The sequence below is a fragment of the Pelmatolapia mariae genome, linkage group LG1 (genome assembly GCF_036321145.2).
Source record: "Pelmatolapia mariae isolate MD_Pm_ZW linkage group LG1, Pm_UMD_F_2, whole genome shotgun sequence".
NCBI lineage: Eukaryota > Metazoa > Chordata > Actinopteri > Cichliformes > Cichlidae > Pelmatolapia > Pelmatolapia mariae.
In genome coordinates, this window is record NC_086227.1 from 21,555,928 (window position 1) to 21,582,363 (window position 26,436).

At 40.4% G+C, this 26,436-nt stretch overlaps 1 protein-coding gene across 1 annotated transcript in view; it reads right to left on the bottom strand.

Annotated features, from left to right (window-relative positions):
- Positions 1-24,705, bottom strand: part of mical2a (microtubule associated monooxygenase, calponin and LIM domain containing 2a) — a 38,834-nt gene extending 14,129 nt beyond the window's left edge. The window contains exons 1-6 of the mRNA XM_063496462.1: positions 24,622-24,705; positions 12,554-12,922; positions 6,198-6,405; positions 4,244-4,351; positions 2,981-3,082; positions 1,462-1,617 (exon numbers count right to left, since the gene is read on the bottom strand). Of these exons, the coding sequence (XP_063352532.1) occupies positions 1,462-1,617; positions 2,981-3,082; positions 4,244-4,351; positions 6,198-6,405; positions 12,554-12,814 (835 nt within the window). The 5' untranslated portion in view covers positions 12,815-12,922; positions 24,622-24,705. The remainder of the gene's footprint in view (positions 1-1,461; positions 1,618-2,980; positions 3,083-4,243; positions 4,352-6,197; positions 6,406-12,553; positions 12,923-24,621) is intronic.
- Between the last annotated feature and the right edge of the window lie 1,731 nt (positions 24,706-26,436).

Consider the following 26,436-nt stretch of genomic DNA (forward strand, 5'->3'; position numbering starts at 1 on the left):
TCTCTTTCTGATGAACAGACTTCTTATTTTTTATTGCTGGAGGCTCAGAATGATCACGGTGAAAATAATGAAAACAGTCGCTGCACAACATTCTTGATATTTCTTCAGGTATTGAGAACACTGTGCAAAATATCCCTGAAACTTTTAGAAAATTTGAAGATTTTAGATCTGATTTTTGCTGCATTTGGTCTGTAGTGAGTTAGTGGTCTCACTGAGAAGTTTAATCTAAACAGCTTGGTTTTCATCTAACAGATAATTGTGGCTGATCCTATTGGATCCATTATTATGTGTGATATTTAAGACTCATCCACTGTTGAAAAAATTTGAAATGCAAAAATTGGATGATGTAACTTGCATTTTCTTTAATTGCATGTGTTTCATCAAATATTTAACATGCTTTTGAAATGTGAAACTGTAGCAGTTTGACAACCACCGTTCTCCTGCCAAATCCAGAATCGTCCATCTGATTACCAGACAGAGAAGTGTGATTTGCAGCTCCAGAGAACACGTCTCCACTGCTGTCCAGTGGCAGCAGGCTTTACACCACTGTAACCGCCACTCTGCATTGTGCTTGGTAACGTAAGGCTTGGATGCAGCTGCTCAGCTATGAAAACCCATTCCATGAAGCTCTGTAGGCACTGTTCTAGAGGTTATCTGAAGCCCACATGAAGTTTGTAGGTCTGCAGAAAGTTGGTAACCTCTGTTGACCCTACTCTGTGAGTTTATAACTGAGTTGCTGTCGTTCTCAATCACTTCCACTTTGTTACAATACCACTAACAGTTGACTTTGGCATATTTAGTAATGAATTCCTTACTAAATTCACTGAATTCACTGAGCTGCAGGTCTAGGTGCTTGATTTTATCCACCTGTGACCATGTAAGTCACAGGTGGACTTCCATGGTCCACCTGTGGACCATGGAAGTAGCTGAATTCAATGATGTGGATGATTTGGATGGGTGAATGAATACTATAACAACACCCAGTTTGTAATCTTACTATAATACACTAAATCTCTTTCTGTCTGTTTGCTTGCCCACAGACTCCGCCTACACTATCAGGAGTTGAGCAACCAAAATTGGCACACAGGTACATCTTAGGTGCCTGAGGGCTTTTCTCTATGTCACATATCATGATGTCATCATGTTGCCTAGCAACCACCTACCAACAAAATGGCTCATTTGTTGTGTTAATGCACCTATAACACCTTGTGAAAGCATAACATTGTTTTTATTTCACAATCATAACATCACAAAATCAACACAAAAATTTCAATATGGATGATATGACATCATTACGTTACCCACCAAGGGGATAAAAATCATAGACCAAACAACACTGAAGCATTGGTGATACTGGACTCAAGACAATTCAGCATCAGATACTGACTAACTAGACATTTATTCAAATTTAAGCCTCTGAAATTGCCAGGTTTAATGAGTCTGATTGCACTCCCTTCCCACCTGTCTCTTCTTTGAGGTCAAGAAAGAACTTCTGGTTGAAGATGAAAGCCACTCCACTGATCTCCTCTACTTTGGCCTCTGCGGTGGTGTTCCTGTTGATGAAGTTGGCTGTGATGGCGATTGCCAGTTTACCCCTGAACTCCTTCCTTTTGAAACCTGGGAGAATGGAAAAAATAAAGACGGAAGAGAGAAAGAAATGGGGATGTTAATCTTCACAAGCAAACAAAGGCCTATCAGCCTTTCCAGAGGAAATCTAGCAGTAAACCACAACTGCAAGGAAGTCATTTTAGGATAAGAGGCAGCTTGCCAAGGTGATTCTTTTTAGCGACAAGGAAACAAAAAGCTATGTGTTGTAAAAAGCACGAAGAAGTAAACTGTCAAACGTATCATCAAATTTGAATTCCTTCCTTTAATTAGCCTTCAGAACCAAAAGTATGTGACATTCTTTCATTTTATTAACAATGTATTCAAGGTGTAAGAATTCAAGTTCAAAAATAGTTTTAAAAGTATCTTTGAGGAATCTAATTAAATCTTTTAAATACAAAAGTAGCAGAATAGCTCTGCTGATGACTGCCAATGTCAGATCTTTTGAACAGAAATGGACACAGGAAACAAAAAAAACAAAAAAAATCATGCATTCTTCAGTCCCATAACCAAAATAACTCGAATTAAGGTTCAACATTTTACTGGCAAATCAAACTATTTTCTTTTCCAACCAGTAAATGAAGGACTCCCAAAAAATGTCACTAATTTTTTACAACTATGAGTGTGTGAAGGTTACGGGGGGGAGAATCAAGTGGTTCCATATAACAAAGTGATGTGTGCAATAGTGACGGTACAGAAGTGATGCTCTGAGCATGTGCTGCAGCCTCTCCGCACTGTCACTGTTAAATGTCATCCGTCACTTCACTGCTCGTTTCCAAAACCAGCAACAACAAACAGAGAGCATTTTGCTCTATGTTACCGTAGCTAAGACACAAAAGCAGGCTCACTGCAGGGAAAAATCATTTCCCCCAGGAGTCTTCATAATTGGGGAATGAGCTAAACGTTTTGTTCTGCCCCACAATGCCCTTTTTAGGCATAAGCATTTGTTGCGAATTGGTCGTTAGATGACAGCATTTTTAAAAGAGAGGAGACGGAGGGAGATGGGATGATGGAACCGATCCAGGAGGAAAGCATCAGCTGCTGCGCTGAGCCCCAGCTCTGCTCTATTTATGTACAGAGCTTTGGCTGTTTTGTGTGCAGCCGGTCCCACTGGGAAAGATCAATGGCTCCGTGCAAGTGCAAGTTTGCAAAAGGTGGGTTTCATTTAGCATTGTAATAACGTGCCTCAAGTTTATTTAAAGTGAGAGCCCAGAAAAAGTCTGGAGGAATGTAAGGGCTGTAAAGTGCACAATAGGTCTGCTATTAAACTATTTTTGAGCAATTTCTTAGTCACAACAGGTTCATCAGGTCTAAAAGTACAGTACATCCTTGAGGCATCTTTACTCTTCATCACTTTTGTTTGCCATCTTCTCACCTTCCAGGGTATTTCTGCGTCCGTCAGCCCCCACCACCACATCAAACTCAAAGTTAGCCACGGGGTGATCAGCAGGTTGGATTGCAGCCCTCCACCCAACCCCTGAAAGACATAATATAAATCCTAGGACAATAGCCTTTCATTCCTATTTGAATATTCCACCACAGAACAATAACACATGCCATGGGGAATGTTACATGATAAGAACACCTTTTCTTCCTGGATCACTCCGCCGCCTGCCGTGCATGTGCAACTCTAAAGTCATCAGCATAGAGTGAATGGGATGGAGTACGTACGCTTTAGCACTGTTGCTCTAAGTCTGTTCTCTCTTTGACAGCAACAAAAGGACAAATAGAGCTTTATGATGAACAGGAAAGTAAGAGACTCAAAGCATAAGGTCCACTGCATCTGGCCTGCAGACCATCAGCATATTTAAAGTCTGAAGTACTCTTTCAACTTTATTATGGCCCATTTTAAGCATGCAAGTGGGAGCTGCAGAAGTGTGAGACCAGCACAGGAACAGCTTGGCAGGTTGTGCAATATCATCATGTGGAAAATGCATTCCATGATGTCAAGGGCACGGCTAAGTCCGTCGCAGCAGAGCACGGAACACAAGTTTGTGTCTAAATTTAGGCCAGCCTCTTCTTGTTATCACTGTATTGATATTACAGCTGGAGGAACAGCACAATAGCATGTTTGCTATTTTCTTCTTCAGAGCTTATAGGGAAATGCAGGATGTGAGGGTCAAGTAGTCATTTACAAAGCAGTGGTCGCGCTCAGTTAATGCCATTAAATTGGAAAACAGAGGAAAGTGATACTTTTATTCCCACTGCTTTTTAATACATGAAGTCCTCCTGTATCAGATATGCATTTGAGCAAAATAACCGTTGCTGACCTCATCCAAATATGATAGCAAAGTACTTCAATGCCAATGTTTATCTCGTGTTTACCGGTGGCTGTCAAGGAAATTAAATACTGCAGGATGAAAAGTCTCTCGCTGTCTAACCAGCCTTGAATATGAGCCGAAGCTGCAGAGCAGGAGGATTACTACAAATCCTCCAGGAAGCTCCACAGTATAGATCTCTAAAGAAACGTCTTCATTGAGCTTAACACATTGTTAAAAATCTCAACTTCATCTTATTAAAACACCAAGCTGTACAATTTCAGCCTTTTAAATCTCCCCAGATCTTGCGGCTAATAAACAAACTGTCAGCGAGTGAAGACAAACTCGCTGTTAATCTGTTGTTTGGACATGAAACCGACCTTCATTTTCCTGAGGTTCCAACAGGTTGACAAACTCCACATTGATGTGAAACTCCACGGCAACAATCAGGGCAACCTTCAGCAGGATCAACTGCAGCTGCTGAATGCCTGCAAGACAGATTCAGATTAATGTTTGGACACAGATGTAAGCCTGCCAGTTTTTTGTTTTTACACCATCTTGAGAGGAAACAGCTCATTGTTTAAAATTTTGAAAGCTTTATACAAAAGCAACGTTGAGATCAGTGGATTGCTTCTTTTGTACAAATGAGTTTTACACAAATGATTAAAATTAGAGATGCACCGACTGACTGACCAGCGACCAGTATTGTCAGATTTCTCACTGGCCACCAGCCAATCAGCCTCACGTGTCCCTTTTATGCACCCGCAACACACATGCAGTGGTGAGGAAAACACTCAGAGCCACACACTAACATGTTGTCAGCATGGAAGCTCTTTATGAGTAAAAGCACAAAACTCCCCAAAGTAAACTGCGAGGTGACCACAGACTCTTACAGACTCTTGAATCACCCTCACCCGGCTGAACACGGACATTTTAAAAAAGAGAACAAAGGCAAAGCTCAGAGCGAGCCACAAGCGAGCAACCTCGGTATGAACAAAGAACCAAAGCAGTTATGAGGAAAATTTATGAAGACAAGTGAAACTAGAAACTAATATAATTACCTGACATTAGTTTTATTATATAAATCTGCTGCACCTGCTTTTATTCGGTAAGGTAAAATATATTAGCTAAAAATGGGTGTACAGCAACTAATTTTCAGTTAATTATCCGTATATAAAAAAAATGAAGTGAACTGAACTAAATTGAGTTGAAAACTGGTAAAAACCTGTACCCTGAGGCACAAAAGGTTATTTTTTGTCATTTTTTTCCCCCAAATACTGCAGTTTCTATGCTTATCTTTCTAGAAAATGAACAGACTGTTACTGCTGATTTCAGTACAACTGAATGAGCTGAATCAAAACATTTAGTGTCCAGTGGACAGAAAAGGTAAAAAAGATGAGCCCACAATGACACACATTTAAAAACTCAGGTTCTGTCTGTCCAACAGTCCAACAGGTCTTTTTTGTCACTTTGTTTTTGTTTGTTTTGCCAAAACTATCAGAGATGCAGGCTTTTAAACTGAGCTCAGGTAACAACCCAGATGGTTCCTCTCCTTTTTTGGTCCAAAGCATACAATTTCCATGTTTTCCAAAAAGAATTTTAAATGTTGATTCATCTGACAACAGATCAGTTTTCCAAGTTTTTTAGTCCTTAAATGAGCTTTGGCTCAGAGAAGCCTGTCTGGATCATGTTCACACGGCTCCTTCTTTGCATGATTTCTGGAAGTGTTCCTGAACCCATGCAGAATCCTGCCTGTTTTTAATGCAGTGCCACCTGAGGACCTGAAGATCACAGGCATCCAGTACCCTTGTGCACAGAAATTTAATGTATGTACAGCACCTTAATGTCAAAATTTTTGCAGCATAAAGCACATTAAGGACCGGATTCCCCCCCCGCCCCCGCACGTGTCCTTATGTTGTAAGGTGTGAAGATTCATGTGCTTTTGTGCTGAGGTGTTTTTTTCTGTTCTTGAAGTGCTTTTTTCCCCTCTTCTCCCCTCATGTATTGTGTATTTCATTGTTTTTCTTACCATCCCACCTCTCTCTGACCTGTCTTCCCAATGTGATGGTTGTGCAATGTGTGAATGGTCAGAAGGGGTCCCATTTCACTGCAGGTAACATGTACGTGTAACATTGCAAGTGACAATTAAAGACATAATCAATAAATCAATCAACCAACCAAGTCTTAAATAGCACATGAATCAAATGAGATCACTATTTTAAGATCCATGAATACGTTGTAGATTAAAGGAGAGGACTAAAGGGTGCTTGGAGTTAATAATTTGTGACAACAGATCAAAGAAAAGCAAAGGCCAGTTTAGTTTCAGATACTCACTGATGTGGTCGATGGCTCCGGCACAGAATTTTCCGTAGAATTTTTTGGCCCCGAGTCCCCGCAGGTCATGAATGGTATAGGGCCAAAGATGGAGCACGTTGTTCCTGGAAAAAGAGTCCCTCTTTTCAATCACCACCACTTTAGCACCCAGTAGGGCAAGTTCAATGGCAGTCCGCAGGCCACAGGGACCTCCTCCAATGATGAGGCACTAAATAAGAGGGAATGACAAATTGACCTCATTAGCAACACAAGGAACTGAACAAAAATCTCAGTCTTTGTACAATATTAATAGCAGAAGGCTGAGAGTTTTCCTGCAGAGTCCCAGATGAAAAATAGTTCACAGCCAACTTGTTTATAACATGCCAAGGAGCATTATGACATCTGCATAGATCACGATAGAGAGTACCATTTCACTGCACCACTGGATCATTTAGAGGCTGAGTGTCTTACTTAAAGACCCTTAAGACTGGCATTGACTCAGAGAATTATTGTGTGTTAGGATAACTTCCCCAGACCACCCGGTGTGCGTGAGGATTGTTAATAAAACACATTAAACGTGAGAGAGACAGATTAAGGGTGCCCGAAGTGGTGCATTTGTCAGGAACTTCCCAAAAATGGATATTTGCGAACAACTTCCACCCACCTAAACCAACCTTTGCATATCTATCTCGTTATTCACGCACCAGCCTCACCCAAAAATGCATGAAGTCAGTTCACTGAGGTTACTGCGTCTGTCTGAGAATGTGCGGTTCAAACATGACATCATTCCTTGAGTGATAGATGAAAGAAGTGACGCATGTGTGCTGGCAAACTCTCCTTTCCTTATGAGCACATTAAGAGGCTTTACAGAGAACTGTGCAGAGAGAAGATGTGTCTCAATTCTTTTGAGATTTAATCCAGAGGCAAGCTCCGACTCCTGCTGGGTGCAACAAGGTGGACTGTCTCCTGTCTCAATAGCCTCACCACATTTTAAATGCTAAAAATATCTTTTCTTTCACTTTTCTTGGAAGGTTTGCCACTTATCCAACACAAAGATCTACAGCAGCTCACTCCCTGCCATCCTGAGTCTCCAATAACTACACAACCAGAAAGAGTGAGGAGGGTTAATATGTATCAGCTCTGTGAGACAATCCGACATCATGACCTAATCGACTTCTTTCCCTGCACCAAAAACAAGCAGCTGGGTTTTCAACACTCAGCATTGTCTCTCGCACTGAGCAGCTGAGCACCAGGTGTGATGAAAAACACAATGTTGAACCATGAGTTGCCCGAGGTTATAAAAATGAGGTATTCTCAGGTGTGAAGCACAAACAGGTGGTGGAAGCATTGCCTGGACAAGCCTTTCTACTGACAAGGTTTGTTTTCCTCAACAAAGAGGAAGTTAAGCGAACCAGCTATTTTCACAGCCAGACCGAGATAGAGGATGCTAAAAACAAAACAAAACATGAAAACATGATGTCGCAGCAGAGCAGCACTAAATCAGTTTATTCAGATGTATCGTCACAGTGTGTGCAATTTTCCTAAACTCACATCACCGCTTTGATCTCTCCAGCAATAATTAGCAAAGATGTGCCCTTTGTTTGACCACTTTTCCATTCGCTCATATATTTTTCCAGATATGAGGTTTTTCCTGAGGGCCAGCTCCACATCTGCCGAGTCAGGACAAACGCTTCCTTTCAGCTTCCCACCTGTGACCTCATTCTCATCCCAGCCCTGACATCTGTCTCCCGCCTTATCACCGAGCCCAGTTGGTCTGGTGATAAACTCACAGTTTGGTGTGAACGCACAGCATAGCCAAGAGGCCTCTGCTCTGTCATCGGGAGAGAATCAGGAGGTTATTTATTCATCTTCACATTATATTGTCAACTCATTTTTATAGGATCAAAACAGTAGAAAATAGCAATCACAGAGCAAAAGTTAGTGTTTTGATTTTGCTTTTTTCCCCCCCAAAACTCAGACCTCTAAACAATTCACGTCATCATCATATTTAACCTCCAGAGACTTGAACTTTCATTTGGTATTTTTTTCACTTAAATATGTGATTGTTTGGAACTGATAAGTAAAAACTAAGAATTTCTTTTATACACAAAGTATTATGTCCTCATATGGGGACAAAAGGCTTATTTTACAGCATAACACAATAAAGTCACAATTGTTTACAAAGCCTCAAACACTCTATTGAGCAGTACAAAAGATGAGGTGCCAAAAAGGCTAAATGTAATCTTGATATATGAGGACACAGGACTCAGGAGGTTAAGGAAACAGAGCAAACATTTACATTTCTAAGATAAAGCAACTTCCAGCTGCTCCATCACTCACAGTGGATCACCACAACAGATAGTGACAAATGTTTGACTTGACAGATTTTTTTTTCTTTTTTTTAATGCAACCCCAAAGGGATCTGTGTCTCCTGTGGATCTTTCACTCCTTAGGCAAATCTGTAACCCACTACACTACGGAGCCACCAGCATTTTGACACTTCTGCATCATCAGTGCAAGTTCTTTTCCCCAAACCCCTGAAAAATTGCACAATACATTTTAACTAATAATTCTTGAGCTATAAGTTGCAAAAAAAAAGCCAAATATATAAAAAAAATTATAGAAACGAAAACTCAAAAATAAAACTGATTTTTTTTTTTTATTTGTCAGAAGTTAAAACAGAAAAAAAAAACATAATTTTTTGGCAATTATCTCATAGTTTAGGTTTTATAGGGTTAAAACCAGCCACACAATTTTTGCATATTGAAATGAATGACCTCTTAAGGTAAACCCACACGAACAAGCCCTGAACCGTTACGCTGGATTACCGCTCCTACTGGTAAGGCTGTTTGGTCAGAGCACAACATGCCAAAAGATTTACAGTTGCTCCTTTTATTAGGGGAAAAGCAGATTAATGAAAGTCACCTGAAGATAATACAGGCACCCGTTGGAGTTTTGGACCTCTAGCAGCATTTTATATTTTGTGACTTTTTAGTGTCACAGTCACAGAGGAATTTTGTATTGCTGTTGTCCATCTGACCATCCCTTTATTGGGAGCATGATTTCTCACGAACAAGCTTGAAGGTTTTTGTTGTTTTTTTTTAAAAAATGTGGCACAAACATTTGGACTCGAGCATTAACTAATTTGATTTTGTTGGTCAAAATTTATGGTGAATTTGACCTCTCAAAGTGCAATAATTTCCATGCTCATGACAAAATACCACACTAATGCAGGTAATAACATAAAAAAAAGGAAGCATAGAGGGAGATGATTACAAAGCGCAATTTGACTGTTTGAAGCAGACATACGAAAGCGAGGCGGTGACTCTGGTTTTGTTTATTTTCCTGCGTGCGCTCACAGACAATGCAAAACTCATGTAAAAGAAGAAAAAGAAACATGTAAAAGTTTCCAGGTGATTTCTCTGATGTGCAGGTGATGCTAATGCGCCGGCAGAGTCAGGGGAAAAGAAGGTCATGTATACGCACAATGCAGTTAGGAATGTAAAACTGAAGAAAAGCTACAAGAAAAACTCCTAAATGTGTTAAAAATCAGGTGTAATAACCTGATGCAATAAAATACTCTGCGAATGCCTCGTCTACATTATAAAAAAAAGATCTGTGAGGCGCACTGAAAATGTCTTTGTCTATATTAGGATGTCAAACTTGAGGCCCGGGGGCCCGAATTGGCCTGCCGAAGACTACAATCTGGCCCACTGGACAGCATTGGAAGATGTGAAGAAGGGCATGAATTTCGGACTTTTGACAGTACTTTCATAAGTTTTACAGCTTCTCCTGCTGATAACAACCTCCTGCACAGCCAAAGTAGTTAACTAACAGATAAACAATTACATGACTGAAAAGTTCCTGTTTTTTTCACTATCAACTATAGCTTTGGTCTATATATATATATATATATATATATATATATATATATATATATATATATATATATATATATATATATATATATATATATATATATATATATATCTCAACAAAAACTTTCTGCTTTATAATTACAGGAAATTCTGGGCGATGAGCTACCAGAACTTCTTACATTTCAAGTCAGGCTGACAGATTTCATTTACCACAGCTGGATTTCTTTAGCATGTAGATAAACTGAGTCATAATGTTGAAACTGCACTTCTTTTTCTTATATTGAGATATCACAGAGATTAAATGTGTACTTCTTGACAATGACAGAAAGGGGAGTTTCACTGATCTGGCCCACTTAAGATCACAGTGAGCCGTATGCAGCACACAATGTAAAATGACTTTGACATCACTCATCTTTATTATGAAAAGATTCATTCTGTTGTAGGCAGTAAAACTTCACGAAAAAGACACAAGCTACAGCCACATGTCACCTCAGCCAGCTGTGTCCGGTAATAAAACCCAGATGACATTACATCCTTTAAAAGAAAGTTACTGCTACAGCAGCAATAAGAAGACGAAGAGGTGCTGAGTGATATCACATCTGTCAGCGTTAAAGAGCTGAGCTGTCATAAAAATGACTCGTTACCTCGCGGTTCTCAGAGGAGACGCTTTTAATCACGTAACGGCAGACCGCCTGGCCCGTGAGTAATTAAAACAATGTGCACATGTACCCGGCTCATTAAATCTCTGGCTTTTGCACAATCACAAATTCACAAATCCAAATTCACTACGCACCACTCACTGGCTAAGCGTCTAAATTTTATAACACAACTCTGTGGATTGTCAGAATTAACAGTTTTGGCTCAGAAGTTTAAGGGTCACGCTTTCTTCAAAAAATATTTTTTCCTTCTTATTACCTGTTTGGGCGCCGGTTTAAATCAGGCAGAACGAGTAAAACTGGGCTCACATTTTAAAAACACATTTTCAATAACAACCCGGGCTTGGCTCCAACCCTTTGGGACGAGCCCAATTTTAGTAACGCTGGGGCCAAATAATCACACTTGCTGACTGATGCTGTCTGCTTTTCTGGGCAATAAAAAAAAGCTCTCTCTCAATCTGAGCCCTGCTGATGGCTGCAAGGTAATCACACTCCTCCGGGTTTTTCTACTTTCCGTCATCACCTTTACTGCCCCCACGCCCGCATACACAGGATACTGTACACACACCCTTTTTTATGGCTCTTTTGTCCCTTTTGCAAGTTGTTTTTTCATCATGCAGTTTAAGACTACCCCCTGAATAGCGCTCTTATTGCACGTTTAATCTGCTGTCTGAATAGGACTGAATCTTTACATGACGGTCAAAAAAAGCAACACACAGCTGTCTTCTTGGTTTGTTCCTTGTCTTTAATAGTAATAAAATGCAAATGCATGCAATGTATATTTTTTTCTGCTGGCTGATCTGTCTTTGTGAAAATTTCAGGATGTATTTATTCCAGTTTTGTCATATAACACCTGTCTGCAGCAGAAAGCATTTCCTGCCCCGTCTGTTGAGAGCTGTTAAAGGAGTGAAGGAGTAAGTGTCTGGGCAAGTAGAGGTTAAAATAAAGACTACTTGAGCTATGGCACTCTGTAGAGCACTTTAGCAGGGTCTCAGTGAGACTGCCCCTGAACTGAGGTAAAATTAAAAAGGAGTCATGTGAGATGAAGCCATAAAGATACTTCCTAAATCATAAAACATCAACTTTAATGATGCATGAACCAAGTTTTGTGATCATTTTTAGACTTTCAGGCCAATCAACACATTGTTAGCTTTCTGCGCATACCGAGAATAAACTGAGAGATACATGCTTGAGATAGAAACCCCATCAGACTAAACATTTTCCCAGCTTTACTGTTTTTAACCAGCTTTATTTCGGCCACTAAACTCAAGAGCGAAGCTTAGAGTCAAAATATGAAAGCTGGCTACTGAAAGGTTTTGTCAAGCAAATAAAAACGGTGTGAAAAAGATGACGTCTATCGCTGTTTCTTCTATAAAAAACCCCAACAAAACAGCTGCTGTCATGCAGTAGACTCTACAGTCTGGGGTAAAGGATCCTTGAAACCACTAACAAGGAGACTTTTTAAAAATAGCAACATGGCCGCAGAAACAACACATCAACAGAACTGTCCTAAACCAGATTAGAAATGCCTCTTGTCCTTCTGAAGCTAGAGAATACATTGTTTTTAACTGATTTTTTTCTGGTTTTAGAGAGATGTGATAGAGACAAGAACAGGAAATTTGGGGGAAAAGACCAGGGGAATGAACTGCAGCATAGGTGGGGCCCTCTGGGAGTGTTATGAACACTAATCGCTCAGCCATCAGGTCACTCCAGGAAATAATCAAAGAATTTATGGGGCTGTGGAGAGTAGTTGATAAATATAAACAGAATATATCATGTCAACACCTCATATGACATTTTTGCAGTGTGTAGAGTAGATGCACAAAGATGTAATCAAACCAACCTTAGTGCCTGCACAGGCTTGGCCTTTTCTGTACTCCTTATGGGACATCCTCTTGTCGAGCTTACTCCAAAGCGCTTTTGCTTTCCAGGAAGTAACCTTCGCCTTCAGACTGTTGTAGAAGGTGCTGTGCTCTGCGGGGTCGAGGTTCTGGCATCTGCAGAGGACGTTAAAGGCCTGAAGGGCTCCTTTGCAGGTCGAGGCCTGGATGAAGTTCTCAAACAGCTTCCCTACATTGTCCCTCTCCTCCTCTGTCTCTCCCATCTTCCCAGCTGCAGTAGATGGTCTGGTGTACTGAGGCGCCTGCTTAGTTCAGCGGTCTCTGCCAGATGTGGCTACACCCTCAGCTTGGCCCGCACCATCATGCCCCGTCTGAGGAGGCAAGACACATAAGAGCCTGACGTCATCTTATGGCAAAGAGTCTCTCATAGGTTGCTTTAGGCAAATCACGTTTTTCCATATTCTGTTATTAGAATGACTAAACTAAGCATTTTCCTTATGTTACATCGAGCTCTTTAAAGGGTTTGTAAACTAAAACGCTGAAGTATTTTAAGGTAGGTTGACAACACAGCTGGATTCTATCTACTGCATGACTCCGGCTTACCATAACGAATTGCTTTAAATTACAGGACAGTCAGTACCACTCCACACTAAGTCAACAGGCATTTTGAAACACAGTAAGCTTACACCCACATCAACAAGATAAAATTTCAAGCACATAGGAGGATTTGAGACAAACACTAGAGAGAAAACCGAGCACAGAAGTAGAATGAGCCAGTCTGTCAACATCGGGCAGCTGTTGGAGCATATTTACTACTCGTGCTTTATAGAGGCATAACCATGGGAGCCTGTAAATTGAGGTCTTTGTGGTTTTGTGTAGTACGTCCTGGTACAACAAAGAGTCAAACTTTTCAGCAGCTTCAAGTGTGTTTGACAGATTTGCGATGAAGAAAAGTTTCAATTCTACACAAGAACATTGACAAGAAAATAATGTAACATTGTAGATATTTGAGCGTTATCTAAAACTGTAGCATGTTTTTGACTGGGATTCATTTTGATACAAGAATAAAGAAAATATTTCCATCATAGCCAGTTTTAAATTGAGTAACTAGCATTTATATATCAAACACCAATGAAGCCCATCATGGGCTCCATTCCCTAAAATAATAACACAATAAAGTGAAGGTGCAGCGTTTTGTTAAAACATGTCAACATAAATGTAGCATATCAGGTGAAAAACAGAGATTAAATAGTTGTAACAATCTGGAAAATCAATATTTGACTATCTTTAGATGGCTGCCCTTCCCTAAGACTGGTTATGCCAGAGTCTTCTTCCTTGTTACTCATGGTTGTTGGGGGCTCATGATTGTTGGGGGCTTCTCTGCAGTATTGTAGGGTCTAAACCTTACATTATAAAGCACCTTGAGCCAACTGTTGTTGCGATTTGGCATTATATAAATAAAACTGAACTGAACTGTCTTAGGCAAGCCATCTTGTAATTTCTTTAGTAGTAGACTTCAGGAATAGTTCTCCTGGCTTCTTGAAGGACATCCAAGGCTCTTCTTTGGGTGTTAGCTGCTTTTTTTTTTTTTTTGTTCTTTGTCTAATGATCCCACACTGCTTCAGTAATGTTGGGGTCTGGGTTGTGGGGAGGCCAATCCATGACTGATAGTGTTCCATTGTGTGTTTTTCTATTTGGGTTTGCTTTTACTGTATTGGCACTGTTTTTGGGATCCACCTTTGCCAATCAGTTACTTTCCCGATGTTACTGCATGGTGGATCAACATCTGATGTTGTGTTCGTAATTCCATCAATTTTGACAAGATTCCCAGTACCACTGGCTGAAATCCAGCCACAAACATGACAGAGCATCCATCAGGTGTTACAGATGGCTGTGAACACTCACTGTTGGACCTCTTGCCTGACCTCCCATCTGATCAGACTTTTTCCCTATTTCTTTAGGGCATGACTTTCAAATACAGTTCATCTGCTGTAGATAGTTTTTAGGCCTGTCACTTCTTCTTGTATCCTCCATTTTTCCGGTTTAATCGAAAACTATGAAAGTCCTTCAGTAATCCTGGAGAACTATTGTTCAAAGCTCCTTAAAAAATAGTAAAACAAAGTCTGGTTCCTTGAAAACAAATTATAGAGAAATGAGGGGCGGCTCAAGACTTTTGCACAACACTTTATTTATCTTGTGGTATTTTTCACTCCACTAAAAAAAACAGACAGTGTTTTTGGAAGGAAGAAAGAGGTCCTTGAAATTCACTGTAAGGAAACATTAGACTAACATAGGCTGATAGATGTGATTAGGTATGCACGCTTAACAGCCCACTTTGTACTAGATATTTGTATTCATTATGCGCCTGCGTGTGAAAGTAATTGTTACTAACACATGCTCATGTCATCACAGAGCTGAACTGACAGAATCAAAAAAAACTTCACTTCTCTCTTTCTCCCAAACAACCATCAAGCATTTTGAAAACCACGCCAGAAAAGTCTGTGCCAGGGGCTCAACATCAAAGCGAAATTTGAAAAATGTCTGCATTAAGCATGTGTGGGCTTACTTGGGTGGAGACCACAGCTTCCGTGAGTTTTGGGCGAAGTCTGCCTTTGGTATTTTAATGTCTAATGGAGGGACATAGGCATGGTTTGAAAAGAGGTCAGTCTACAAGTGCAAGACTTGGCCAGAGCTCCACAATAATACAGTCTTACTATCAAATCCACCGGCCCACGTGCCTACATGAGCGCGACTGTCGTAGGGAGCTTAAGTCAGAAACGAAATTAAAAGAATAAATAAAAAACAACAACAATAACAAGCAAGCAGTGAAATTTACTCACATTCAACGACCATTGAATCCTGGGTCAGGACAGTTTTGATTGTGTTTTGAATGTGGTGAGATTTTGAATGTTGCTACCAGAGCAACAACAGTGTCCCCAGGCTAAAATTAACATATTCATTTGCAAAAGATCCTGTTTGGCCCTGTGTTTGCATCCTGTTTTGCTGCTCCTGTCGGTGTTGTTTTACACTTTAGAAACCGGCTGGGAAAGGGAACATTATCAAACCAATTGAAAAGAAGCATACCATTGTGTGTGCTTCAAACAGCTCCTGTCCTGTCAGTAAATCTCATAGACCTCTGAGGCCTTCACAGCAAACATCCAGCCTCACTCAGTGAGCTGGCATTCCTTTGCCACGTGGCTAGAAGAGCCCTGAACTGCTCCATCAGCATGAGTTCAACACTCACACTGCTAGCCCTCTGGCTTCACCAGCCACAACTCGCAGGACCACCTCCACAGATTTTTGGGAAATCTACTCTTAATTGTCAACAACTGACAAGCAAGAACTACGATGAGCGTGATTTATAATACACAAGCTTTAATCCTACATGCATGGCAGGAGACTGTGATTGGAATATTGCTGTATATTCATGGGTTTTTTAAGCTTGTGTAATGTCTTCCATAGCCTGTATTTAGTCATTTTCTTTGACATTTGCGTTAAAATAATCTTTTGGGCTGCTAAGTTATACCACAAAATGAACAAAAGAAATTTCCATTGTCATCACTATTGTCTGTTGCTGTATTTTCTCTATGCAATGACATCATTTTACTCTAAACTTTGGTGAGTGTTCAATAAGCTCTCATGCCTTTGGTGGACGGCTCAGTCAAAGAGATGTTTACTGCATTTATGTATTCACATTACAGTCTAAGCAAAGTGGTAAAACAGGCACCCTTATTGGAACCATCTGCTTTAGGAGCCTGTGAGGACTAATGAAAAGGTACCACTTACTGTCTTCAGAGCCAAGTCGATGCTCAACACTCTAACTGCGTTGTCTCTGGCAGAGTCCTATGACTTCACCATCCCTGCCTGACAGAATGGAAAGTCACTTGTGGGCCGACACAGTGAATCCGCAAAGCAGCTGTAAAAAATATAACTAATGACAGATGAAGCAGACTGAACGCACATGCACACACGCCATACACGCCATATGTCGAACCATATAATGCTTAATAGGATTGGAGATTTTGATTGCATGTAGGTTTAAGTTTCCTGTGTGTTTAGAAAGGAGTATAATTAAGTGAAACTACCTTAGTCCTGAGACGATCAAGGGCAGTGATAATTGTAAAAAGGCTGGTTTTTATATAGAAATAGCTTTGGTTTGTTTGTTTTAATTATCAATCCAGGAAGTACTAATATCTGATAAATTGTCTGTGATGTGCAATCATTTTGCTGTAAAAAAAAAAAAAAAAAGTTCTGAACAAGTAATGCTTGTTTGGAACAGTGGCCAAGAGAAAGGCTCTTTTCTCTTAAAAAAGAACTTGCAAGCACAGCTTAGGTTTGCAAAGTTGCATCTGAACAAACCACAAGACTTCTGGAAGAATCTCCTTTGGTCAGACCAGACCAAAGTGAAGATGTTTGACCATAATGCCCAGCACCACATCTGGGAAAAACCAAACACAACATATCAGCACAAACACCTCATACCAACTGTCAACCAAAGTGGTGGAGGGGTGATGATTTAGGCTTGTTTTGTTTTGTTTTTTTGCAGCCACAGGACCTTAGCGTTATTGAGCCCACCCTGACATATATAACAACTTGTTCGAGAATCAAATGTAAGACCAACAGCTAAGCTTGGCCTAAACTAGGTCATGAAAGAGGACGATGATCCCAAGCACACTGGTCTCATGTTCAATAGGGGTCACTGGAGCAGCCCATATGGAAAAGAAATAGTAAAAACTTACATGATTTACTCATGAAAGTGGCCACTTTCTCATTACTTTCATATATTGTTTTAGTAAGTATCCAAAACATACAAGTTTCATTATATAATTTTTCAAGGGATCTTATATCTGTTTTCACTCTTGTATGCTTTTCATACAAGTTTCACACAAGACAGATACAAACTTCATAAGATTTATATATATCTTTTCCATATGGGAGGTAGCTCTCCATATTTGATTTGGCAGATTCTTGTAAAGAAAAGTGGGACAAAATTCCTCCACAATAAATTGACAGAATGACACAATCCTACAGTAAACGATTATTTTAGATTCTTGGTGCTAAATGTGATTTTTCAAGCTACTGAATCATGCGATGTACTTTGTTTTTCACAGTACTGTGAGAACATTTTATCTCATTCCTGCATAAGGATGAGCATGCAACTGAGTGTCCTACATATAAAATGAAAGCACTGACGTGTCTTTGAGAGACACTGCCAGGTATCAGTTTTCAGTATGATAAAGGAGGAATCTTAGGAATGTGAAAGCGTACCTGCAACACCTACACAACAAAAATCTTTAAATCTTTAAACATGTCCTCCTACACTACTCTATAAGATATATACTTTCTTTGTCTGTGGCCCTCAGGAACATGTTAATTTGTTACTAGCAAAGCCAGAAATCATTTTTTAAAAAGAGGCATAAATAAAAATTTTGTACACTATGTAGTATGGCCTTTGTATACCTGTATATCTGGAAAAGGAAAAATGGCACCAAAGAGGGGGGGGGGGGGGAGCAACAACGATTCATTTACTTGTGACTTTATGGTGTCAGTCTGTTTGTCTTCTCATTATTATTCAGTTGAATCAATTTTCTCTCTACATTTTTCATAGATATGGCGTTCATGCTGGCCACTATTTTCCCTACTGGCAACCCTTTTTCTTTACTTTAAGTCAGCTGACTTCTGTTTGCTTTGGCTTCATTGATTTGATGAGTCTGTTTAGTTGAACTGGCAGTTTAAATGATCTGCATGTTGATGTTATAGACTTTGGGTGGATGTGTATATACCACATGAGGTAAATGAACAAAGAATGCAAGGAAAACAAACGTTCAAAACCACCATGAGAAAACTACAAGGCTTCGAACATAAATCCTTTCAACTAAACAAAAGCGTGAATACAAAACTAATAATAATGTTGCGCAAAATAAGTAAATAAATAAAAACACCGGCCCACTTTAACCCATGACTATGCCACGCCATTTTGGCTCTTTCATCTATCTTTATGTGACATCCCCTGGTGACTAATAGGCGAACAGGATTTTCTTTCCTGTGTTGCTGTTTAGGCTCGCATCGGTTTGATGTTTAATGGCCCGCAGTGAGGAATTAATAGCTTCCCTCAAATGACTTAAAGCAAAATAAACAAGCCCATTTTGAAAACATAAGGCGTGAAAGTAAACAGTTGTCAGAAAAATGACTACTCAAGTAAAATACAGAGACATAAAAATTCTACTTAAGCACAGTAATCAAGTATTTGTACTTCGTTACTTCCCACCTCTGCCTAGTGGTGCTGAGGTTTGCAGTATCAGTTTCTCAATGACAAGACCTCCACTCAGATAAAAAAAACAAACATCTGCACACTAGGGATGTTCCTGGCAATTAATTTCATAGTCGACTAAACGGGGGGGGGGGGGGGGGGGGGAGTAGACTAACTAGCTAGTCTAAGACTAAGAAACACTCAACTATGATGTTAAATTCGAAAACTATTTAATAGACTATGTCAAAAATTGATAAGAAAACAATTTTAAACCATTTATGACATTTTTGGTCTTCATATCGCACTTTTAGACTCTATAAAAGCAAACATAGACCCAGAGCCGTGGACTGAACTACCAAGCTTCCGATTGGTAGATCTAGCTCTACGTCATGCCCAGGAAACGGCAATACGAAGTAAAATAGACATCAGTGCTCCCACCAACAAAGTCATCAAGGAGGTTTGATTTACAGTCAAATATTCCAACTTCCACTTTAAACCAGCGAGCGAGCAGTGAGTAACATTTAACCTCATTCTTTTCCTACAGTGAATGATCTAGCCGACCACAATCTGTGATTAGTGGTCATAAGTGGACGGATATCCTCTGAACATGTGCAACAGTATTAGGTCATATGTTTTTTCAAAGCCTTTTTTCTTTTTACATGTAAAATTATTAACAGGAACAGTAACCTATTAAGATACATTAGCTAACTTGATGGTTGAGAGAAAGACAGGATCTGCTAAGTGCTGAGAGTATTATGCTATGACATCATTTCACTTTTTTTCTGCAATATATGCTGTAAAAAACACTCAGATAGCAAAAAATCTCCAAAAGGCAAACATCAGCCAATAATAACAGTGGACTGATACATCATTCCGACTCTAGTGCAGACTGTTTGGAGGTCAAAGAGCGAGCTATAGCTGGGTTTTAGCTACACAGGCAAAGCTTGTTAAAAAGATCAATTCAGTGGCAGATTCCACAGGAGTCTGACAGTAAATAAGTACAGAATATCAACATTTTTATCCCTAAGAGATACTCTTAACTCACTGAGTGTAAGACAATCAGTGATTGAACAACACCATGTGAAAACGGTTGTGCTTTAAACCTAAAGGCAATACAATGTAAGAAACTGGATCAAGTGTCAATGCACTGTCTTCATTTGTTTCTGCAGAGCACGGAGCTTCTGGCTATCAGGATACAATAGGAAGCTGACAACACAAGGAAAACATTGGGAGTGCTGGGAAATGCACATACTGTAGTGCCGTCAGCCAGCAACAGTAATTACAGACTGGATTGAAGAAAACCAGGAAGGAACCCTCTGTAGACCTGATAAGCAGGCAGCTTGCCTCTGAAAACATTGCACTCATGTGGACTTCATTCTGTGGGCTCTGCCCTCCACCAGGCCCCAAAGCTCCACAGTATTATCTCAGCTCTCAGAAATCTGGCTGCGTGTTCGGGCAGCATTGCCAAAACAAAGGAAGATTTGTCATGAGATAGGTAGAAAGACTGACAGATCACAGTATACATCAGTCAACTTCAGAGGGGGAAAAGTCTAAATTCACTCAAACGGGAGCAGACTTGTGAAGCTTCGGGGCTGCTTTCTGGAGGCCCATTTGACCTGCAAGGCGTGTTCTCCACATGGCTCTATTAGAGAATGATTTATCAGGAGTCGCACTGACACCAACAATTTACAGGAGCAATTATTACATCTACCTACACGTTATTAGAAGTCCCTACAGCCTCCTTAATAAACCAATAAACTGACTCACGACAACCTAACATTACACATCAGTGAACTTGGACCCTTCACGCCACAGAGAGGCACATTAAAGGTTTGGACAGCCGTGTATCACTGCCTGGCAGGAACAGCAGCTTCTGTACGCCAGCAATCATGAAAGCTAGTCTTGGAATAGACAAGTGTCATGTTGCAAAAGAAAACAGCACATGATACGAAAGGACATCGTCACAGGCAAAAACTTGTAAACAAGAGACTCTGTAAACTAGATTAGCTCCAAAAAAACCCCACAAAATTGCACAAAGTTCAACCCAATAAGAGTCAGAGTTCGGTGCCATCAGGCTAACGCTTCAGGTGATGCACTGCAGCAACAAAGTGCCCAATCTCCCTGAGATGCCACTTGTCCAGACTCTTCCTGTGGAGTACGCCTGGTTTCCTGTGCAGATCAAAGCTTGGATGGAGTCAGCAGCTGTAAAATTCCACCTCTACGGTTTTTAGGGATAACAAATTTTTAAATTTGCCTCTGTGCTGTCATAGAATACCTGTTAATGATGTCCTGGAGTAAAATCACTACAGCTGTGTCGGTCCTTCAGTGGCTCCAACTTAACTGTGTTTATATGCGATATGTGCCAATGTTGCAATGTAGAAACGGGGAAGCAGAAATGTGTTTGTTTGCTGTCCTATTTTAAGCTGACCTGAAGTGGCAGAGATGACTCCTACCAGTCAAATGGGAACTTTAGCCATGGCGCCGATGATTAAGCAGCAGGCCACGCAGAACAACGGGCCGCACCTATCTCCCAGAGCTCCTGTCCCTTTTAGTGTAGCTGATGCCTGGACACATGCGCCTGTTTTTTATGCTGTGGAACAAGGAAGGAAACATATTGCAAAGAGGAAGGAGAAAGTTTACAACACCTCCCTGGCAATAATGACTACAAGCTTCCACTCTGGGTCAGTGTATCAGGCTGTGTGAAACTCATTGTTTTTACTGTACCTCACATATCTTTAACAATTCAGTTCACAAAGACATTCAGCAATTTTGATACTCGACAAGCTCACAAGTAGATGTCTTGATGACTGTAACCATCTAACCTAATCCTAACCAAGCAACAAACACTGTTTCAGAGGCAGAACTGGGTCGAAACATCATGAACTGTGAAATGTATTAGCACAATCACGACCTTCACAATCATGAATATGATTCAAAAGTCCCACAGGTTCACCAATCATTAATACTAAAAAAGGAACGAAACAATTTTTTTAAAAAAGGAATGGAGGAAAGCCATCCACTGTGGCAACTCGTTAAGTGAGCAGGGGGCAAATTTCCCTTCAACTCAGCCTGACTTCATATTTTTCACCTGGGTGCCTCCACACCACCTGCAAGATAAGCCCCTGTTGCAAAGATCTAGAAACTGCTCACCAACCCTGTTCCACCCCAAAGATCCTTGCGGCCTCTATCAAACATTAAAAAGACTAAAATTAAAGTTTTCATTTGTTAGATGTTTGTCATCTGAGGATACACATATTTCAGATCAGATGGGTTTTTTTTATTACAACTTCACCTACTTCCAAGTCTAAAACAGCTGAACTCAAGCAACACTTATCATATGAAGAACAACTTGACCTTGACCATGACCCTGATCAGATGACCCTGAATCCTCCCTTAGTTCGCTGCAATAGGCCTAGGCTGCCAGGGGCTTCCCACAATGCACTAAATGTTTCGTGTTCACTCACCTTCTTCACCCACTATGTGCTTCACACCACTTCTCATTTAATCATTAGTTATTAATCTCTCTTCCAGAGCAGGTTTTTTGTGCTGTCTTCCTTCCCTCAGCCCAACCTGTCATCGCAGATGGCTGGCCCTCGGTGAGCCTGGCTTTTCCTGTTAAAGGGAGTTTTTCCTTCCCACTGTCTAACAGTCACACACACTTACACTCCAGTAGATACATCTTGCCCAAGAATACTTTGGCATGCAGAGTGGAGGAATCAAGAATTGAACCACCAGCCTTCTGATCACCGAGCATGAGCCACAGCTGGCCTTTAACCTTTAACGCAGGAAACAGACAGGGAGCGCATGCAGGTGTAACACTCAAACACTCCAGCAGGCCAGTGGATTTAAACTCAGGCTCTTCTTACTGTAAGGTGATTACTAGTGCTTACTAGTGCTGACCATCACACAACCATGCCACCCACTGTGCATATATAAAATTTACCTGTTTTGTCAGGCAAAGGTCTTAAAACCCTGATAACTATCCTGAAACTAAAGACAGACTTTGCTCTATTAAATAACGTTTCTGTTAGATCCTTCATAAGGACCATAAAACTGTAGTTCCTCAGTTGGCACCATGAGTCAAGGGGGCTGTGCAGCTTTCTGCACTCACTGAACCTCCAAGGACTGTTGTTAGGTTAAACTCCAGTAAAGCTGGTAATTACAAACTAAAAATGAAATGCTGCCATGGGAATTTGCAGATGTAAGCTACTGAACCCTGTCACACTCATTTTTCCCCCTCGACATTTTGCCAACAGTAAAGTGGCAGTTTACAAATGGGGACGTTTGTATGCTTCTGTTTCACCAGTCAGTTTGTCGCACTGGTTCCTCATGTGTTACAATGGTTCCAGAATCTGACGTACAGCCCTATTGCTGCCTGATGTTTGTGTATTCTTTCAGATGTACAGTACACGTCAGTGCTAAAAGGAGACAACCAGGAATCACAGATGAATCTGTCATTGCTCACCATGTTTGGCGCACGAGCGTCAAAGCCACTGAGGCAAGAATATACAGTTTACTGTGACTTCCAAAGCATTTTACATCATAATGCATGAAGCCAAAAAAAAGTTAAATGAAGGGGAAATTCGAGCGAGAGGAGAATTATGCGCTCGCACTTCGATGGTGATGCAGAAAAAGGTTGTTCACTATAAAATACGAAGTCCAGCAGGGATTAAAACAAACAAACAAACAAAAAAACACTCTTTCAATGCTGGAGAATAATCTTTCATTCTCACAGTTCGATGGGCAAACATAAGCTGTATCTAAACTTCATATTCTTAAACTACACAGGAAATGATTGCTCACACAGCACTAGGAAGGAGCGCTACCGCTATTTGTATGACTCTTTCGAGCTTCCAGAAAACTGTGTCTCATGAATCATCTCCCAAGCCATATGAAACATACCAGGCGGTGAGCTCGTGCAGTATGTTGAAACACATGGAAGAAGGATAAACAAATTAGTCCAGCCTGAAGGGCTTTTTCCTGCTTCATCAGGAAGACCTGCTGGATCCAAGGTCCAGCTGTGTATTAACTTGTAGTTACACTGCAAAACATTAACAGGTGGCTTCTGCCTCTCATTGAGCTTCTTTTTAGTAGCCGGCCTGTAAAGGCTGCCAACACCGCACCTTTCTTTATTATGCAACGTATGTCGGTGTGCAGCTCAAAAGAAATAAAGGCTGAGGTGGTATTTAGAGTCTAGAAGCCACTGAGTAGGTGGTTGTGAGAGGAAGGGTTAACTAACCGGCAGCTTTACCTTTTTGAACTTCGATGCATAGAAAAGATCTCATTCCGGGTTTTAAATAAAGCTCCCTGGAGTCATGTTTGACAGGCTGGCACACTACACAGGCACTCACACAAGATTTATGGCTTACAGTAGCACAACAACACCAAAAACAAACAAAACAAAACAAAACAAAAGTAGGCTGGGCGAAGTGCAGATAACCTTTTTTGTTATCAGGGAATAGGGACGAGCCTCTGTCAGATGTCTGACTGCTCTCAGGCAGCCTTCAACCTGGAGGCGATATGATCACGCTTCAGTTTTTGGCACCAGTTCAGAAAGCTCCAATGACATGAGAAACAGTCATCGTGGATAAATCAGTAATTATTCCACCTACGAAACAGCAAACAAAGTAATGACTGGAATGAATCCTGGATTTCTCGCTTACAGCGTGCCTGTCATTCATTCCCGGTGTAATAACTGCTAACTTTGATCTCGTTGCTTAACAGGATCAAAAACTTCTATCAGGTGTCTCACGGGCACACCTCCCACAGCTGGCACTAATAACATCAGAAACGTACACAGCGTGAAAGAGCAGAACTTACCTTGTGCAGAACTTACCAAGCTCGCCTTTCTGCCTGAGCCTTCGGTTAATCGAGCTGCGGGACTGCTGTGGAAAGTAAAGTGCGTCCTCACTCAGACTGACAGGCAGTAGTTTCTGTGCAGCTGCGTCCAGCGATTATGGGGCGGTGCTCTAACGAGGGACACATCCCATGTGGGCACAGCGCCTGTGGCTGCTGTTTAATCTACACTTTCTCAGGGAAGGGCACCACTCCGCCGACCACCTGCTGTGTGCGCAGAAAGCAGGTGAGAGCTGCCCGCACAACACACTGGATCCACCCCTGAATATTAAAGGATTACCAACGTAAATAAACTGTGGCACACGAGCATGAGTCAAAAATACTTTTATTTAAAAAGATGATTAAGTCATTATTACTGAGGAAGATCCAACTACACTAAATAAACACATCTAACTAAACCTGTAAATATCACAAAGTTATTGGGGTGGAAGATCCTCTTTTTACACGAGACTACAAGGCGCCAGAAACTCCACTTAGTCAACACTGTGGGTCACGTTTTGCAGCTTGTCAGCAGGAAATGTGCAAAACCACAGCACCGTGGACAAAACCTGTGAGCAAACCATTTGAAAAAAGAGCGCATCAGTCTTAAAATAGGCGGCAAGGACAGATATAGGTTTATTTTTAAAAGTGCGTTGCGCCATCTTTTGGCCTGTTTTTGAAATAGAAAGAAAACTACCACGTCTCACGTTTCTTTTTGAGAGGGTTTCCACTGGTACGCTAGACCGGGGTTAGTTGACATATTGCTTGTTACTGCCACATCAGTGGGCAATGTGGATTTCTGTGGATTTAACACATTTGACCTGACAATAAGCCCATTTTGCAGTTCTGTTTGTGGAAAACTTTGAGATGAAGACATATTTTGTCAGTTTCTTGGGTCAGAGTGATTTTTTTGTGCGTGTTGTTGTTTTTGTTTTAATAGCTCTTAAACAAAATTAGTCATTTCAAGGGAGACTTTTTTGAAAGAAAATTGAAGACAAGACTATATTATTTATTTTATTGTGTGACTTCTTTTTTATATATTCATTTATTTTTGCAGGACGTTTTGTGGCGAGCCCAAGAAAGCAATGTCTATCAAAGCTTGTCTTTTTTTTTTTTTTTTAATGCTTGCCTCTTCTTTTTTTTTTCTAAATGAACTTTATTGGACAAACAGTGAGTATACAACATACGAACAGATGAAGTATACAAAAGAATAGAACATGAACTCACAAAACCAGGGGTAAAAAAAATAATTATATGAATACACGCAAAAATTCACATACATATATTGTTTTAAGAGCCTTTTTGTTGGTGGAGTCTGATACTGATTGGATGTACAATTCCACATCCTTAAGAAAATGACAGAAATATGCTGTTTTATTAGTAAACTTACATTTATGGATACAAAATTTAGCTAAAAGTATTAACAAATTTATTACTGTCAAAACTAATCTCACAACGATTGTACCCCTGGAAATCGAGGGGTTTACGTTTGTCATGACTGACTTGTGTGACTCTCACTGAGTTAGGCTTGCTACCTCAAGACTACCAACATTCAAATATCCAAAGCGGGTGTTTAAATGTTGGTAGTCTTAAACAAAACCTTTGTTATTGGATAATTGCTTGGCAAAGTGTCAAATTTTATTTAGACTTTTTACTTGCCTAAAAGTTAAAATCCTACTGAAGAAGCCGAATAGTGCACATAATTAATGATCAAAATGCAGTCAAGCAAAAAAAGAAAGAATACTAATTAAATTAGTAATGCTACCCAGTCATATGGAAAGATTTAAGGGCAATGTGTGA